This window comes from Haliaeetus leucocephalus, unplaced genomic scaffold, assembly GCF_000737465.1.
Source record: "Haliaeetus leucocephalus isolate CR32 unplaced genomic scaffold, Haliaeetus_leucocephalus-4.0 Scaffold184, whole genome shotgun sequence".
Taxonomy (NCBI): Eukaryota; Metazoa; Chordata; class Aves; order Accipitriformes; family Accipitridae; genus Haliaeetus; species Haliaeetus leucocephalus.
The window spans coordinates 5,614,880-5,631,109 of record NW_010972620.1 but is presented as its reverse complement, the minus strand read 5'-3'; the positions used below and the strand labels follow the sequence as shown (position 1 = coordinate 5,631,109).

The following is a 16,230-nucleotide window of genomic DNA, read 5'->3' as shown; positions in this document are numbered from 1 at the left end:
GCACAAGGGGCCTAACAGGTGGTTTGAGACATCCTGTGCATTTTGTATCTTTCTGGTCACTGGGAACCAAGCCTTTCAAAACTCAGGGGTTTCAAGCACTCCACCCCTGTCCCCACACACTTAAGAAAGCAGCTGGTGCTCAGACTCACCCTGCAGTGGCAGCTGGTGTCTGTCAAAAATGCCCTGGCTTTGTCTCGTGCTGCACCGAGTTGAGTTTCCACTCAGTTGATATAGATCAGGTATTATGTATGCACGGGCCGTTGGGATTTGTGCGTTAAGCTCTGGTTGTAGTTGCTCCATAGGACAGATCTAGGGTAGAGCTGTTCTCTTCCCACGGACAGAAAACTCTGTCAAGTACAGACTCTTATACTCTCTGCTGGCTCTTCTGCTTTAAGGGCAGCAGGATTAAGTAGCTTTTGGAGGATAGCAGAGGTAATTAACTAGCAGAGACTTGTATTTGACAAGTAGTTACAGCAGAAGCTCTAGGTATAGGAAACAACTGTCCCAATGATGGGAATTGAGACAAATTTGCTGACGCTCTCTCGCCACAGCTTGAATAACACACCTTACATACTTTGACAGGAATGACTAAAACCCATCTGAGGAAACATGGTTGGAAAGTAAAAGCAAAACGCTGTCACTATTCTATTTATAAAGTAGGAGAATTAGAAACAGTCTTTCAGATATGAAGAGCATTTTTTTGTGTATTGCAGACAAGATCTAGGTATCTGTGGGTTTTTTAACGCAACATGAACTTCTGTAGCTTTAAAGGATGTTAGGTTTTGACTCTCACATGTATAGTCTCATTCAATGCTGTAAGAGGACTAATGAAGACAGTTACTAAAAAAACCCCCCAACCTAGAAGCAAATGAGCATGCAATACTTCCCAGGCTTTAGAGATAAACTTGCCAACAGGTCTGTCTTTAAATTAAAAATCCATTTGGCTTACAACTGAAAATCATCCTTGACTAGCTATAGGGATGCTGGTTAGGTTACACTGGGATTAGACTAGTGTCTGGTTTCTCTTTCTCTCTATGTGAGAGACTTGTGAAATCCATTCAGAATCTGAAGGCAAAAGCTTTGCTGCATTTAATCATCTTCAGGCATTTCTCAATTTCATCAGGTGTTCTCTCTAAACTTTGATTTCTCTGCTTCGAGCACCATTATCCATCAGAGCCTGATGTTCAGTCATCCTAGATGTCTTGGCAGAAACTGCCTTGCATGCGAGTCAGTGGGGAGATGAGAACACCCTGACAGAAAGGTTTTCAGTGACTTATCTGCTGCTGCATGGAACATTTGGGGTTAGTGGGTTCTCTGATCCTTACCACAAAGACAATTGTCCTCACTAGAGAACATTAGGATTGCTGATTAACACAGCCACTGGAAACTGAAAACTACAAGCCATAAACCAGATATGGGTGATCTAACTCTGGTCAGTCTGGGCTCAGAGACTCAAATTCTGGCTTAGAGGCCTGGCTGAATTTACTAACTGTTTGGAAAATACCTTCAACTTTCTTGGAATTATAGTTAAAGGGTAACTGGAGCCCATTGCTCCAGAATGCCTGGTATTCTTCTTGTACAGGGATTTAGTTAGTTGCTAGCTGTCTTGCTATCTACTGACCCAGTTCCCTTGGTTCTGTATGAAGGAATTTGAAAGGGTGTGGTTATTCATCTTGCAAAGTGTGATGTGTCATGTCCTGCATAGCTATTTAGATACTAGCAAAAATAAGTTGGTGAGATCTGAGTCAATTCAGAACAAAAAGCAGTCACCTGTGCTAGATTTGTTTTGGCCATTCAATCTTAAACGTACCAGAACATTTTACAGATTAAAGTACTTTTTTATAAGGGAGGAGGCTGAGGTAGATGTCTCTTTGTCTCCTATAAGAAATCCTGCATTCTCAATTTTTGCTTCCCTGCCCTTGAAGGAAGAGACTCTGGAGGATGCAAGCAGCAGAACTGCTTCTATATTTCCCAGCCAGACTTCCATTGCACGCATTGACTTCCAAGTCACCACTTCCCAGTGGAACGTAACTTTCACAGTTTTGACTTGTGCTGTACCTCATGCTGAGCACGCTTTCACTATCTGAAATACTTGTCCAGCATAAACCCTGCTTTCCAGTAAGAGCAGCTGATCTTGAAGATACTGCTTGTGTTGCAGACTTATATATGTAAGGTAACTTAGCAATACCCCTACTATTTTAGCAATACCCCCTCCTATTGGACAGCTATAATATTGAGGCGTTTTCTTACTTCCACTACTCACGTCACTGAACTGTAGGCATTTTCTGGTTATACTTAATTTGGGAAACTACATACTGGTTTTCCCCAGGCAGATTTTTACTCTTGAATAGAAAGAATTGACATCTGTTCCTCCTCTGACTTAATCAGGCTTCAGCTTTTTGTGGAGGTGGATGCAGCAGGGATTAAGATTTGTGGGGACAGGTGACTTGAGATCTTTTAAGAGGCTTAAAACATTGCATAAGCATGCTTCATTATGGTACCAGGACTCTGTAGGGACAAACTGCTGAAATGATTTGCAGTATTGCTTAACAAACTACTTACTTAAGTAACCATGGCTCATAGGTAGTGAGTGATTCTAACTCATGTCTACTAATCCTCCTGTTTGTTTCAGGTTCAACTCTGGCTCCACTGATCCAGCACAATGATCTGGATACTTCAAGTCTTGTTCTCACCGCTCCCAACACCAGCATTGATTAGTCTGATTGTATTTGGAGCTGGCATCTTCCTGTGGGTGATAAGCAGGCCAAAACCTGTTTTGCCTCCTGTTGACTTGAACAAGCAGTCAATAGGAATTGAGGTAATACTTACTCTGCTTGTGGGCATGGACTAGTTTTGAGCTTAATCTGAATACTGATCCATTCTGACTCGGTATCAGTGGAAACTCTCCTGTCTGATACACACAGCCTTCTCTCCCAGGTGTACAACTCAACAGTATGGTGGGGAGAAGGGAAGTCTTAAGACACTAAGAGTGAGAAACAGCAGCTCTTGGCAACAGGATTAGGTGGGCTTTTTGTCGGATGGCCTTGGCTGTCACTGACTTTTTTCTGTATTTTAAATGCTTTGAGGCTGGCGGTAGACTTCATGTAATTAGGCAAGTGGTAGCACTCAATCTTAGTCAAGTTCTCTCTAATAACCTGTAATTGAATATTAATCTAGGCCACCTAGAAAATTCCTCTGCATATGACTGATGACTGAGTAGATCAAAATCAGGAAGGAAAATGAGACTTCCCTAACAATGCAATGCTACTGAAGTGCTTTAAAGGGGATTGCTGGAAGAATGGCTGAGGAACAAATGACATCATTGCATCTGTTCTGCACGGTTCCATAACTATGCTCTGTTCCTAGGGAGGAGCCAGAAGAGGTGCACTCTTGACAGATAATAACCTGCTTTCTTACTACTTTGAAGATGGTAAAACCTTGTATGAAGTTTTCCAGAGAGGACTGCATGCTTCTGGTAAGCTTTGCATCTGCTAGTTAGTACTTGCCTATCACAAGTAAATAAAATTATTCCAAGCTCTTTTGCCTTGCCTTTTGTCTGTAGTAATAGTTCAGGCTAGCAAAAGCTTTCCTAGCTTTCTGTGGGGTGGACACAAAGTGACCATATCTTTTTTTTATCCCCCCCCCCCGATTTAGAAGTAGTCTTAGTTGGCAGACTGGGCAGGAACAAACATCTGAAGTGTAAGATGGTAGAGTTCAGTGAAGAGTCAGCAGATACCAAGCATCAGAGAGAGTTGGGGGGAAACACCTCTACTTTGCCTTATGATGTGGAGTTTAGTGTAAAATTACTGTCTGCTTACAACAGGAATGAATTTATGCACATGTGACTTCAGGGGTGCCATGAATGTGGGCTATATGTGATAGCTTGCAAGCAATTTCAGTCTCCTGTGGGTTGTGAAATGGAAAAATATCATCAGATCTTGGAAGTATTGCTTGTAAGGATAAAGCCAACAGTCTTACAGTCTTGGTTTGGTCAGAGTGCTTAACTATGGACACTGTGCATTTGCATGCTCCATGCAGTTAGCTGGATGACTGAAAATATTTCCTACTTAAAGTGTTGCATTGAAGTGCTACACAACTTCAGTACTGAGCTTTACAATTGCTTTTCTGAACTCTTCCATTAGGAAATGGCAACTGTTTAGGCTACAGGAAACCCAACCAACCTTATCAGTGGCTGACATATAAACAGGTGAGTATTGTACATGACAAATGATTTAAATTGGGATACTGTCTTGTAACACTAAAGTGGGGGGAAAACTATTTTACAGGTTTTGGACAGAGCTCAATTCCTTGGATCAGGGCTTCTGCAGAAAGGATGCAAACAATCATCAAACCAGTTTATTGGCATTTTTGCTCAGAATAGGCCAGAGGTAAGCAACAAACTGAATATTCTTTCCCTGAATATTCTGACACCCTGGGGAGAGAGGAAGGTCTGTATTTAAATAGCTTGAGGCCACACAGGGAACAATCACAACTGGCTTTTCCTTTTCCAGTTCCCTTATTACTGACTGAGCACATAGCATGCCAGGCATGTAATGCAATGATTTTGAACTCTCACTACTCTAAGAATCTCATGGACATGCTCCTTACACATCCCCCACTACTAATGTGTGCACGGGCTCGTCAAACTGTATGAAATCTGTAGGTAATCCTGTCTTGTGAGCTGCTAGTTTTCCTCAGCTTTACCATTTTTCTCTCTTCAGTGGATCATTTCAGAGTATGCCTGCTACACTTACTCAATGGTTGCTGTTCCACTCTATGACACTCTGGGGCCAGAGGCCATTATATATATTGTTAACAAAGGTAACTATTGACTTCCATTATTTCATAATGATTTTTCTAAGAAGCTTTCTTTTGAGAAGGCTGAAGTTCAAGGGAATTTGATGCAAAAATCAGAGTAGCTTTAACCTTACTGCTTTTATACTTTTATAGACAATTTCTGCAAATTAAGCTGCTTTGCAGGGAACATGGTTCAATGCCTAGAAGAAGCCAGTGGGCTTCCTATGTCTCCTAGGGTCTTGAGTGCAAGTCCACTGAAGACCTGCTAGATCCTGTAGACCATCTTGCAGAGTGCTCAACTATTTGCTATTTGAGGTTTTGCAATCTTGAACTCCCACACTGCCAAACAATCAGACAATGTAGACAGGCTTGCATGCAAATTAAGACTAGATGTGTGTCTCTGATTTAAAGTTGCAGGATGTAAAGAGTGGAGAAAGGAGGGGTAAAGATATGCTTTAATCTGTTCAATCTATCTGGTTAGGGCCTGTTGTTCTACAGAAGCAACAACTATCATGCCATCATGGAAGAAACTGGTGAGGAAGCTTGAATAAATCTTCAAACTTTTTTCCCCCAGTCTTAGGAGAGATATGGGGGGGAAAAAAAAATATCCACTGTTGTCACAATGATCTGGGATCCAACCCATAAATAGGATTTGCCAAGCAAAATCACTTTAACAGTTATGCTGGTGAACGTTGCAAACAGGTCTTGCCTTGGGACTATGCAGCTGTGACTTAGTAGGCTAACAGGGAAGCAGCATGTTCAGGCAAATCCAATTCCTCTGCCAACTTCAGGGGAAATGCTTTTGTAATTGCATAAAACCCTTGCACATGCAGGGAAGCTGAGGCATTAACTCAATACTTTTAGCTACCTCTTTCAAACAGGTCCAAATTTCTTTATATTTAAGGAAGATGGCTAAATCTAAACAATCAGTGAGGACAATTCTGAGCTTTTATGGCAATACCAAAAGTTTAAATGCTTATCTTTACTGTGACTGAAGGTATTTGTCTTCAGTTCCTCGGCATTTGCCCTCACTTTGTATAGCTAGAAACTCAAGTTTGCCCAATCACTTGGCCATGGTAGAAGGAACCTTCTTAGCATTGTAAGCCAGCCACTGAATTCATATGAACAAATACAAGTGGTTTCAGAACAAACCAATGCTGTGTTCTAAATGTATGTGCTACTGAGCTGTCACTCACTAGCCTCATGTCTTCTAAAAAGACTTCTGAAATGTAATTTCTTTTCTGTAGCTGACATAAGCGTAGTGATCTGTGATAAGCCCGAGAAGGCACAGATCTTGCTTGAGAACTGTGAGAAAGAAAAGACCCCATGTCTGAAGACTATCATTCTCATGGATCTTTTTGATAAAGAGCTCAAGGACAGAGGAGCTAAAGTGGGAGTTGAAATTCTAGCACTGCAGGAGGTTGAGGTAGGTGACTAAAGGCTTCTGCTTGATCTTGCAGAGGAATACCTTGCCAGCTAGACATCTGGACCTTCTCTGGCAACAATGACACTTAATGTAAGCATTATCCAGTTGTCACACGTGTACCTGAAATCTTGATGACCAGTCATTTTGAAACTTGATATATTCAGCCAAAGGGACTTGCAGAGTTCAAACCACTAACTAAAATTGTGTCTGTGTGTTGTGGACAGTCAGTATGCATTAAACTGAAGACTTCCTTAGCTTAATTCATGGTGCAGTTGTAACAGGATTTATCATGCTTCCAAGCTGGCAGTTGAGTCTAATTGAAACTGTAAGTGCAGATTACTGGCTGCTTTGATATCCCAACACTAGGCTTAATCTCCCAGATATGATGCATAAACGTGGAGTATAAGAGATGTGGCCTACACCAAATAAAATAAAGTATCTATCATCTCCACTCTCAGGACTTCCAAATTCCTTAAGTAGTTCTGATCACTTTCTACATACTCAGATTCATGCTTTCTACAACCCCAGGAGTCAGCTTTTCCACACTGTGTGTATTAAATTCAGGAAGACCCACATCTCTCTCTGAGGCAGAGTATCAAGCGGCAAAGTAAAAACAAGTGTTGCATTTGAAATACAATTACCTATTCATCTACTGTTGTTGCACATCTTTCTGTTGCAATTGTTAAGCTGGGTTTTCTCTCTAACACAGGAGCTGGGAAGAAACAACATCAGAGAACCAGTTGTAAGTATCTCTGGAACAGTTATAAACTTGCAAAACTAGTCTCTGAAAAGACCTCTTGCCATGCTGCTAGTAGAGGAGGCTGGCAGGATTTTTTTGTATCTTGTCTTGCTGTTTCCAAACAGAATTCCTGGTTCATACCACTTTAGGAAGTCTGTGTAAACACTGATAAGCAACACAGTCCTTAGACTGTTGACCTTATGTGGCTTCTTCCCTCTAGCCTCCTAAGCCTGAAGATCTTTGCATTGTGTGTTTTACCAGTGGAACCACAGGTAAGAGACTATATAGTGATGCTTCCCCACTAAAACAATTTCCCTGTGCTGAAAAAAATAGCTTTCCAGCACAAAAAAAGGAAGTGCTAACAACAAAAGTAAAACAGTATATTAGAATAGCGTCAAGCCACTACTGCAGTTTTACTTGGGATGTTATCACTACAAGTCAAGTACAATAAGACAAAGCTTCTTAGAGGTGGGGGGAAGAATAGCCAAATTCATGTTGTCTTACCCTATGAAAAACAGAGTCTTAATGTTAAAAAGATTGGTTGTTTAACTGTGTCTGTATTCTGATCCACAGGGGCTAGCGAAACATCTTGTTTCAGCATTCTCTATGCTACTCCCAATTACTCTGCTGTTTCAGTAGATGTTTCCTTTATATAATATTCATAGATGAAAGCACTCAAGATGAGGCATATTTGTGATCTCTTAAGACAATGCATACTATGACTCAGCCTAATACCAAGATAGTTCAAACTGAGCCAAACAAGACATGGGAAACTGACAGCAGAAGCAGTCAGAGCCACAGCTGACTTTGCTTGATCTCTCCAAAGGTAACCCTAAAGGAGCCATGCTGACACATCAAAATGTTGTTGCAAATGCTGCTGCCTTCCTTAGAAGCACAGAGGTAAGCTACTGCTAATAGTGATCTCTAGGCTATGTCACCTAGTCATGAAACTAGCTTTAACATGGGCATTTTCTGCAAACCATTCACTCCCAGCAAACTCATCCTTTCGTAAATGCCCATATTTCAATGGGACAATAGTATTGCAAGAAACTTGGTTTAACCTTGAACAAGAACTTCTACAGAGAAGTTATTCTAGAATGAGTGAGTCCTAAATGCCCAGAGTACTAAACTACCCTATTTCAAGTCTTGCTAGAACATAAAACTAATCTTGATCTAGTATGGCTGAGTTACAGCTGCAAATTTTGAAGAGGTGATAGATGAGCCTGAGTTACTTCAGTAATTTGAAGTCTCTGTTTCAAAGTACTCAAATTGATCCAAACTTTATTCACTTCCTACTTAAGAGTAACTCAAGCAGGCATAGGGGGTGCTAACTTCTATTTTTTCCCCTCTAGAACACAGTTGAGTGTACAAGTTCAGATATCACCATGTCCTATCTTCCTTTGGCTCACATGTTTGAGAGAGTTGTACAGGTATGTACAGATGTATGCATCTGAGCTTCTATAAATCACATTATAGTAAAAGGTATGATAACATTCTGTATTTCCTCAAAGGCTATTCGCACAGGAACTTTCCTACTACTGGGCACTGAAAATCATGCTGCTTTCCATAGACAAATAATTATGGCTAATGAAGCTAAGAATTATCCTTGACTAAGCTTAGTCTGGTCAATTTTTAGACTGTGGTCTACAGCTGTGGAGCAAAAGTAGGCTTCTTCCAAGGAGACATCAAGCTGCTAACAGATGACATGAAAACCTTGAAGCCAACGCTATTTCCAGTTGTACCAAGACTGCTCAATAGAATATATGACAAGGTATGTGAGCAATTTTAGCTAAATCATCTTTGTCTATATTTAAGCATGCATACAAGTTTAAATTAATATTGAATGCATCAGGACATCACCACTAGTTAACTACTCCTTAGCAGAAAGAATTTTTTAAAATCCTTTCTGAGGAGAGTCCTGGGACCTGGAGTAGAAGAACAGTGTATCCAGTCATGACTGGGCTAAGTCTGTTGGTTCAGAGACAAAAAGTTTGTTTACTTTTGGAATGCAAATGAAGCAAGTGCAAAGCTAAAAGGATCCATATCCCTCAAAGCTATGGCTGAAGTATGTCAGCAGTAACACAAATTAGTATTACCCCCTGCTTCATATCCTAGACCATGGCTGAAGTGAAGACAGACCCTAGAACATCAAAGTAAGAGATGGTGCCTCCTGACAAAGCAAGAACTGGAGGGACAGATGTGAGTTACCGACACTTTTCCTTGCAGATACAAAGTGGTGCAAAGAGCCCAGTGAAACGTTGCCTGTTAAACTTTGCTGTGATGATGAAGATGGCTGAAATAAAACAGGGCATAATTCGAAATGACAGCATTTGGGATCAGCTAATCTTCAAAAAAGTTCAGGTAAGTTATTCCAAGTGTAGGTAAGCTGAGCAATGTAGTATTGGAGAATCTGATGGCTCCTGTTTCACTTGTAGGAAACCATGGGTGGAAGAGTGCGTATAATGGTGACAGGTGCAGCCCCTATATCTCCTTCTGTACTGACATTTCTTAGAGCAGCATTAGGCTGTCAGGTAAGCTGAGTTTTTTTCTTTAAGTAAGACCTGATTATGTCTAAATAAGTGACCAATGATAAGCTGTGGTCCAGTCCAGCTTGTTCCTGGGGAGATTGCTGTCAGTCTTCAGTATTTACAGGCTACTTGATCTGAGTTAACTGAAACAGGAAAAAAATTCTGCAGGGCTGGCTTCAAACTACACTGCCAAAAACCTATCCTGTAGGCTCTGGGAAGAGGAACAGAGCAGCAGAAATAGGAACATGCAGCACTCAAAGCCAGGCAGCTGCCTCTGAGCTTTGTGGCTTATCCTGACAGTCAATGAGCTCCCAATGTAGTACATTTGAGAACAGAGTTCAGAGAATGAGGTGACCAAAGCAAGGTATGGATAGGTGAACTTGAAGAACATCTGATTACACCAATAAGACCAAGAAGTCTTAAAGGCCAAGATTGTCTTGGCTTCCTTCCTAAGAAGACTTGAGCATGGGTATAGTTGAAACTGAGCTCTTTCACACCAAGGACTTGATGTTCAAAGAATATTCATCCTTTCTCACACAGATCTTTGAAGCTTATGGCCAGACTGAATGCTCAGCTGGATGCACTTTCTCAATGCCTGGAGACTGGACAACAGGTATGGTAGCTGAGACTTGGACACCCCTCCCCCCTCCTGAGCTGTCAACTTGAGCTGTCACTCAAGCTTAGGTGCTCTACTGCTTTTATTTCAGTAAAAATTAAATCCTGGGTACTTAACTTCAAAGTGATTCTTGGTAGCAACAGTCACCTGCATGCTTAATAGGTACCAAAATTCTTGACTAAAGTAGGCAAGGATCTCTTATGTAAAGTGAGGTAGGTCAGCTTAGACCCTGTCCCAGTCTACAGGAAAGGAGTGTCTGTACAGACCTGAGCAAACTGGACAAGGACTTCCTAAAAGGCTTTAAGAAACTAGCTTTAGCTCCCAAATAACTTGTTTTACTTAAAGAATTATGACTAAAATATCAGAGATGATACTTGACTATTTTCCTGAAGAACTACCTGACCTTGAAGATTTAGCTTTCATCATAGCAAGGATGTTTTTAATATTAGGTATTCTAAGTTCAAGCTCAGGTCACTATCTGTGAGAACACAGTAACGGCAGAGCATAATGAGGATGAAATGCAAATGAATACCAGGGTCTATGGGGCAATTCTGCGGAGGCAAGTGTAGTATATGGTGGGTGTGGTTGTTTACACCAATAAATGGCTCTAAGCATTGAGACTTAGCTACTACTTATCCCACATTAACTGTCTAAAAATGGCATTACAATAACTTTCTTGAACATTTGGTGTCAGACTCCTTTAAATAGCACTGGTTCTTGCTAAAGCAGTGAACAAAAAGCCATTAAGTATCTACTATCACTCAAGTCTTTCATATGTAGGGGACACCTGAGTTCTCCCATTTCACTTCAAGACCTAGTCTTTCTAGCTTTAGATCACATAGGGTCAACTGCTAGCAGAATCCCTAAAACATAACTGTCCTTGTTTTTTTCTCTTAGGCCATGTTGGAGCCCCTCTGGCTTGTAATATCATAAAACTAGATGATGTGGAAGAAATGAACTACTTCTCTTCTAACAATGAAGGCGAGGTAGGTACCATCTGCTGTGTGTGTCAGGAAATACTGAAACATAAGACTTCGTGACTAACAATGTTCTGTGCTTGCTATAGGTCTGCATTAAAGGACCAAATGTGTTCAAGGGTTATCTGAAAGACCCTGAGAAGACAGCAGAAGCAATTGATAAAGATGGCTGGCTCCACACTGGAGACATAGGGAAATGGTTGCCAGTGAGTAATTGCTTAATACCTTGGATGTGAATTCCTGGCTAGTTTACAGTAATCTGGAGAAGTGAATTCTAGGATAAAAGCCTTACATGGTACTTTGTTATCATTGACCAAGTAACTCCAGGCAAAGCTCCAAAGACCAATTGGGTTACAAGATCTCAAATAACACCTGCTAGGCCAGTAGTTAAGACTATGTCACTTCCACAGTGAAGAACAACAAGGTGTCTTGGTTTCTGTCAGAGGAGAATAAAGGAGCTGTCTAATTGTGTCCTGAGCTAACTGGAGAAACTGGAGAAAGTGCCCCTTCTCTCTGTAGAGAGCAAATACCAGTTCCAGAGTAGCATGTGCCTTTCATACAACAAACCCAAACCTATTATCTTCTACTTCTTATAGAAGCAAGACAGAGACTTGAAACTAACGACCTCCACCTTTAACTTCTAGAATGGAACACTGAAGATCATTGATAGGAAGAAGAATATATTTAAACTTGCACAAGGAGAATATATTGCTCCAGAGAAGATAGAAAATGTCTATATCAGAAGTGCTCCTGTAGCCCAGGTCTTTGTGCATGGGGAAAGCCTGAGGGTAAGTGATGTTAGGAGTGAGCATCCTGCAAGATTTCTCCCACGATGAGTTCTGGAAGATCAGGGAACAAATGTATGCATATATAAGAGTCCTTGAACAAGATCTGTTCCTGAGAGTGCCATGTTTATAGGAATATCCTTTTGGACCTATTGACCAATTGACACCAAAGAAAAGGAGATCTTGGCATCAAGTTACATGTTGGGTAAAGACTAATTACTCACTTGTATGGGATTAGTATGTCAGCTCAGCTCTGTACAGTTTAGAATCACAGAGTAGTTTGGGTTGGAAGGGACCTTTAAAGGTCATCTGCTCTAACCTCCCTGCAATTTGCAGGGACATTTTCAACTAGATCAGGTTGCTCAGAGCCCTGTCCAGCCTGACCTGGAATGTTTCCAGGGATGGAGCATCTACCAACTCTCTGGGCAAACTGTTCCACTGTTTCACCACCCTCATTGTAAAAAATTTCTCCTTTATATCTAGCCTAAATCTACCGTCTTTTAGTTTAAAACCATTACACCTTGTCCTATCGCAACAGGCCCTACCAATGTTTGTCCCCATCTTTCTTATAAGCCCCCTTTAAGTACCGCAAGTTCTCCTCTCCAGGCTGAACAACCCCAACTCTCTCAGCCTTTCTTCATAGGAGGGGTGTTTCTCCACTCCTTTGCCACAGAGATGTCACCTATGCTAGCAGAGGCCAGTCTTCAATCTGTAAACCAGCCAAAAGTAATTGCTGGAGCATTCAGCACACATAACAAACTGCATTAGTACTGCAATTACTGCTGTCAGAACTCAGATAAGTGACTTGAAAGTCCTTGTAGCTAGCTTCCAAACTCTGGAAATGGATGGGAATGTAGATGTAGCTTGTTCTAGAGCTACTGTCCACAATCAAGTTCACATAGACAATCAAAGTAATTTCACATGCCTTATCTTGGTCTCACCATGACTACTTCCACTTGTTTTCAGTCTTTTCTAATAGGTATAGTGGTTCCTGATCCTGAGACACTTCCAGAATTTGCAGCAAAACTGGGAGTGAAAGGTTCCTATGAAGACATCTGCAAAAATCCAGTGAGTGGCTTTATGTTTTTAGTGTGTTATAGATAGAATTTGATTCTGAAGTCCAATCTTGCATTGCTTTGACTTCATTCTACCCACCTTTTTTCTAAATTAAATTGGCTTAATGCTGGGTGAGTCATGCAAGCAGCCTTACAGTAAAAACTGGAACTAAGTATAAGTGTCTCTTGATGTTTCAAGGGCTATCACTGTTTCTTTTCCAATGAGAAGACGGATGTGACCTTGTAGCGGCCTTAATATGAGAAATCTTGAATGTTGAAATATGTATGTGTATTCTTGCCAACCTCAGTTTTCACTGACTGGGCAATGGGTATGGTCTTGAGTTGCAATTACAAAATGGCAGCTTCACTCACTCTGCTCCTGCTCTTGTTTCTTCCAGGCAGTGAAGAAAGCTATTTTGGAAGATATGGTCAGACTGGGGAAAGAGGCTGGCCTTAAATCCTTTGAACAAGTGAGTACTTCCAAAGCTTGCTTGTCACTAGCACCTGTATTGCTAATGCAATGGCTGGGAAGTCTTCATTCCTGTTATTGACTGTGCCAGGATGGGACCTAAGACAGCTGTCCCGGACAACTGATTGCAGTAGGCAGTGAAACATTGACTGGCTGCTTCTGTTGGCCAAGAGACAGGTGGCTGCACAGGGCAACAGTAGCAATTGCCATGAGATGGAGTGGAGGTTCACTACAGGCTGCAGGAGCTGTACTGTAGTTCCAGCCTATCCTCTTGCTGTGTCAGTCAAAAGGAGTTTGACCTGCATCAAAAACCAGTTTAGTTACTAGAGCTCAGTTCTTGCACTGAGGTCAAGGAAGCTGGGAAGAACTGTCCTCTAAGTAATTATGTGTCATGTGCTAAACTATTTTATTTTAATAGGTTAAAGACCTGTACATTCACACAGAGATGTTCTCTGTAGAAAATGGACTCTTGACACCAACGCTGAAGGCAAAGCGAGCAGAGCTTGTTAAACTCTTCCAGAAGCAGATTGAGGCCCTCTATTCAAGTGTGCAGGAATAAGCGACCAGTTTCATTTAAACTGCAGGGCATATCCAAACAAATCTGTGACACTACATGACCTATGGAGAACACAGGCATGAGTGGAGGGGAGCAAGGAGAACTTAAATATATTGTTTCTGGTATCCTGGGAAAAATGACTTTCATATGAAGATGGCTGTAGTATAACTGACAACTGGCAGTGTTCACATCTTGCAGGACTAAGCATCAGCTGTCTAGGCAAAGCCAGAACTTTCATCTTCCTTGGACTCTGACTGAAGTGCAAAAACACTCAAGAGCCTTAGCCTTTACAAGGCAGCTGTATGCACTTCTCACTGTCAAACATAAATCTTGTTTTCCTGCTCCAACTATGAACTCTATTGTGACCTTTTGGGGATTGATCTGCAATCAGACTGAACTCTTTCATGCACTTACATGGTCTTTTTGGGATAGTTAAAAAACCAAGATAGTTAAAAGATAGTTAAAAAACCAAATGCAGGAAAATAACACTTCAGTTTCCACTCAGGACGCTATAACCTGTCTCACCTCAAGCTGTCATAATATGAATTGGAGCTTAACATCTGTTCAGCAAATAGAGAAGTGAATTTCCTGTTCCTAGCCCTAGACCACACAGTATAGCTTGTTTTTAATGAAAATGAGTATTCTGGCATCAACTGGTTCATAAGGTATGTGTGTCTAAATTATGTATGCTTTATACTCTAGTAGGGGAGGCACTGGATCAGTTTTTGCACATGTTCTCAAATGCAATGGCAGTTATAAAGCCTCTACACTTACGACTTTGAGCCAGATAACTGGGAAACTTTAGCTGTCATTCCTAAGGATATAGGATGCAATAAATTGTAACTGCACAATCAGACCGAAGCCTGTGTGACTTGTTTCTCTGCTGCAACCAGACTGTCAGCTGCAAGGTTTATTGCTGCCTGGTTATATATAGCTGCAGCTAGAACACAACTGCTGCAGAAACCTAACTTGTTTCCTGTGCTGTCACTGCTCAGCCACAGCTCAAGCCATGAGGCAATAAGATAGTGCCAGACCAGATGTTGCTCCTCTATTCAACTTTCTTTTCCATGTAGTAAGCCCGTATGTGCCAAAGTCCTCAGCATAAATTCATTCTTCCAGCTCAGCCTATTGCATGAAATAAGGCACCAGATATCATTTTCTAGGGCTAAAGCTGCTTCTTTAGAAAACTGTTTAGGCAAGATGTGTACTGTCTCCATCTTCAGAAACATGTCTTTGCTCAGTGTATGCTGTCTCTGCTGACAGTTCCTCCCTGTCCCTGTAGCAGTGGGCTGTATCAATCCAAAAGGCAATGCAGTGCTAACAAGGATGTAACGGGGGGAGGAGTACATGCAGCTTTCCCATGCCAGTTCTTGTCTGTGTGTTTCTTACAGCTAGTGGCTGTTCCTCTCTGTATTTAATGCTCTTAGTCAGATATCCCAAAATAAAACCAACCAGTAGATCTGTTGGTCAGGAAAGACCCACCTCTTGCTGTAAGGCATCTTTAGGTTTGACTAGTAAAAACAACTGACCTAATTCTGTTTCTAGTCTAGACCCAAAGAACTTCACATTTTCAGGGAACTGTTGTGTCACTTATTGTGCTTGTCATAATGTGAGGCTATAAAGGCTTCTAAGACTCTGAAAGTGCATGTAACTATGCTGCTCATCTTTCCCGTGCATCCTTAAAACAACATGACTTAAAAGTTACTGATGGCTTGATCTTTCCCCCGAGGTGAGACTGGGGAGAAAAAAGGGAACCAGAGGGAAGAAGAAATGTATACTAAAACTGGGTTCTGATGAGCAACTCAGTTGGAGACAGTAAATCTAGTGCAACTAAGTTCTGTATAAACTTGAGGCTGAATCCTGTGATCCTGCTGCAGTGCCCCAAAGGTACGTTGTTTATTGTATCAACAAGTGAAACTTCCCTACAGAGATCTGCTTGGATGTTGAAGCCCAGCACTCTGTGGAGGGCTCTTCAACTAGCAGAGTTCAGATACCAATCACAGTGCTTCATTCAGCTTAAAGAGATCTCCTACTTGTGAACTGAGTAGAGAATGTCTACTTTTCTGTGTCACGTCTCAGAAAGTAGTAATTTTGTACATGTCACTCTCTAATACAGTAGAGATGCTTTCTCTTTTGGAAGAGGAAAACCACCTCAATCTCTGAACTTGGTTTGGTCTTAATGGCAATTAAGCCTCTTCTCACAGTGGCAAACTACAGTGCTTTAGATTTTCCATGTCTGTGGCACCTGCTAATAGCTGTTACAAAGACAGAATTGAATGGGT

The 16,230-nt window shown here is 41.3% G+C and overlaps 1 protein-coding gene across 2 annotated transcripts; it reads left to right on the top strand.

Moving 5' to 3' along the window:
* The first annotated feature begins 2,662 nt into the window (after positions 1 to 2,662).
* Positions 2,663 to 14,129, top strand: ACSL5 (acyl-CoA synthetase long-chain family member 5). Of its 2 annotated transcripts, none has more exons than XM_010564736.1 (20): positions 2,663 to 2,818; positions 3,367 to 3,475; positions 4,143 to 4,207; positions 4,287 to 4,388; positions 4,722 to 4,821; positions 6,045 to 6,223; positions 6,933 to 6,965; positions 7,183 to 7,234; positions 7,789 to 7,862; positions 8,315 to 8,392; positions 8,599 to 8,733; positions 9,189 to 9,323; positions 9,398 to 9,493; positions 10,031 to 10,103; positions 11,004 to 11,092; positions 11,173 to 11,289; positions 11,728 to 11,871; positions 12,835 to 12,936; positions 13,322 to 13,393; positions 13,811 to 14,129. In XM_010564736.1, the coding sequence occupies exons 1-20, from the start codon at positions 2,663 to 2,665 to the stop codon at positions 13,949 to 13,951; spliced, it is 2,052 nt and encodes a 683-aa protein (XP_010563038.1). In that variant the 3' UTR covers positions 13,952 to 14,129. The 2 variants fall into 2 exon arrangements, with proteins under 2 accessions (XP_010563038.1, XP_010563040.1); XM_010564738.1 differs by having other exon boundaries at positions 12,835 to 12,940; positions 13,326 to 13,393; positions 13,811 to 13,951.
* The last annotated feature ends 2,101 nt before the right edge of the window (positions 14,130 to 16,230 follow it).

What these genes read in the sequence shown, in the direction of transcription:
- ACSL5 (XM_010564736.1), top strand. Translation starts at nt 2,663, where the DNA reads ATGATCTGGATACTTCAAGTCTTGTTCTCACCGCTCCCAACACCAGCA. An exon ending in TTTTACCAGTGGAACCACAG is followed by an intron (nt 7,235 to 7,788) that starts GTAAGAGACTAT and finishes ATCTCTCCAAAG; the next exon opens with GTAACCCTAAAGGAGCCATG. An exon ending in ACATAGGGAAATGGTTGCCA is followed by an intron (nt 11,290 to 11,727) that starts GTGAGTAATTGC and finishes TTTAACTTCTAG; the next exon opens with AATGGAACACTGAAGATCAT.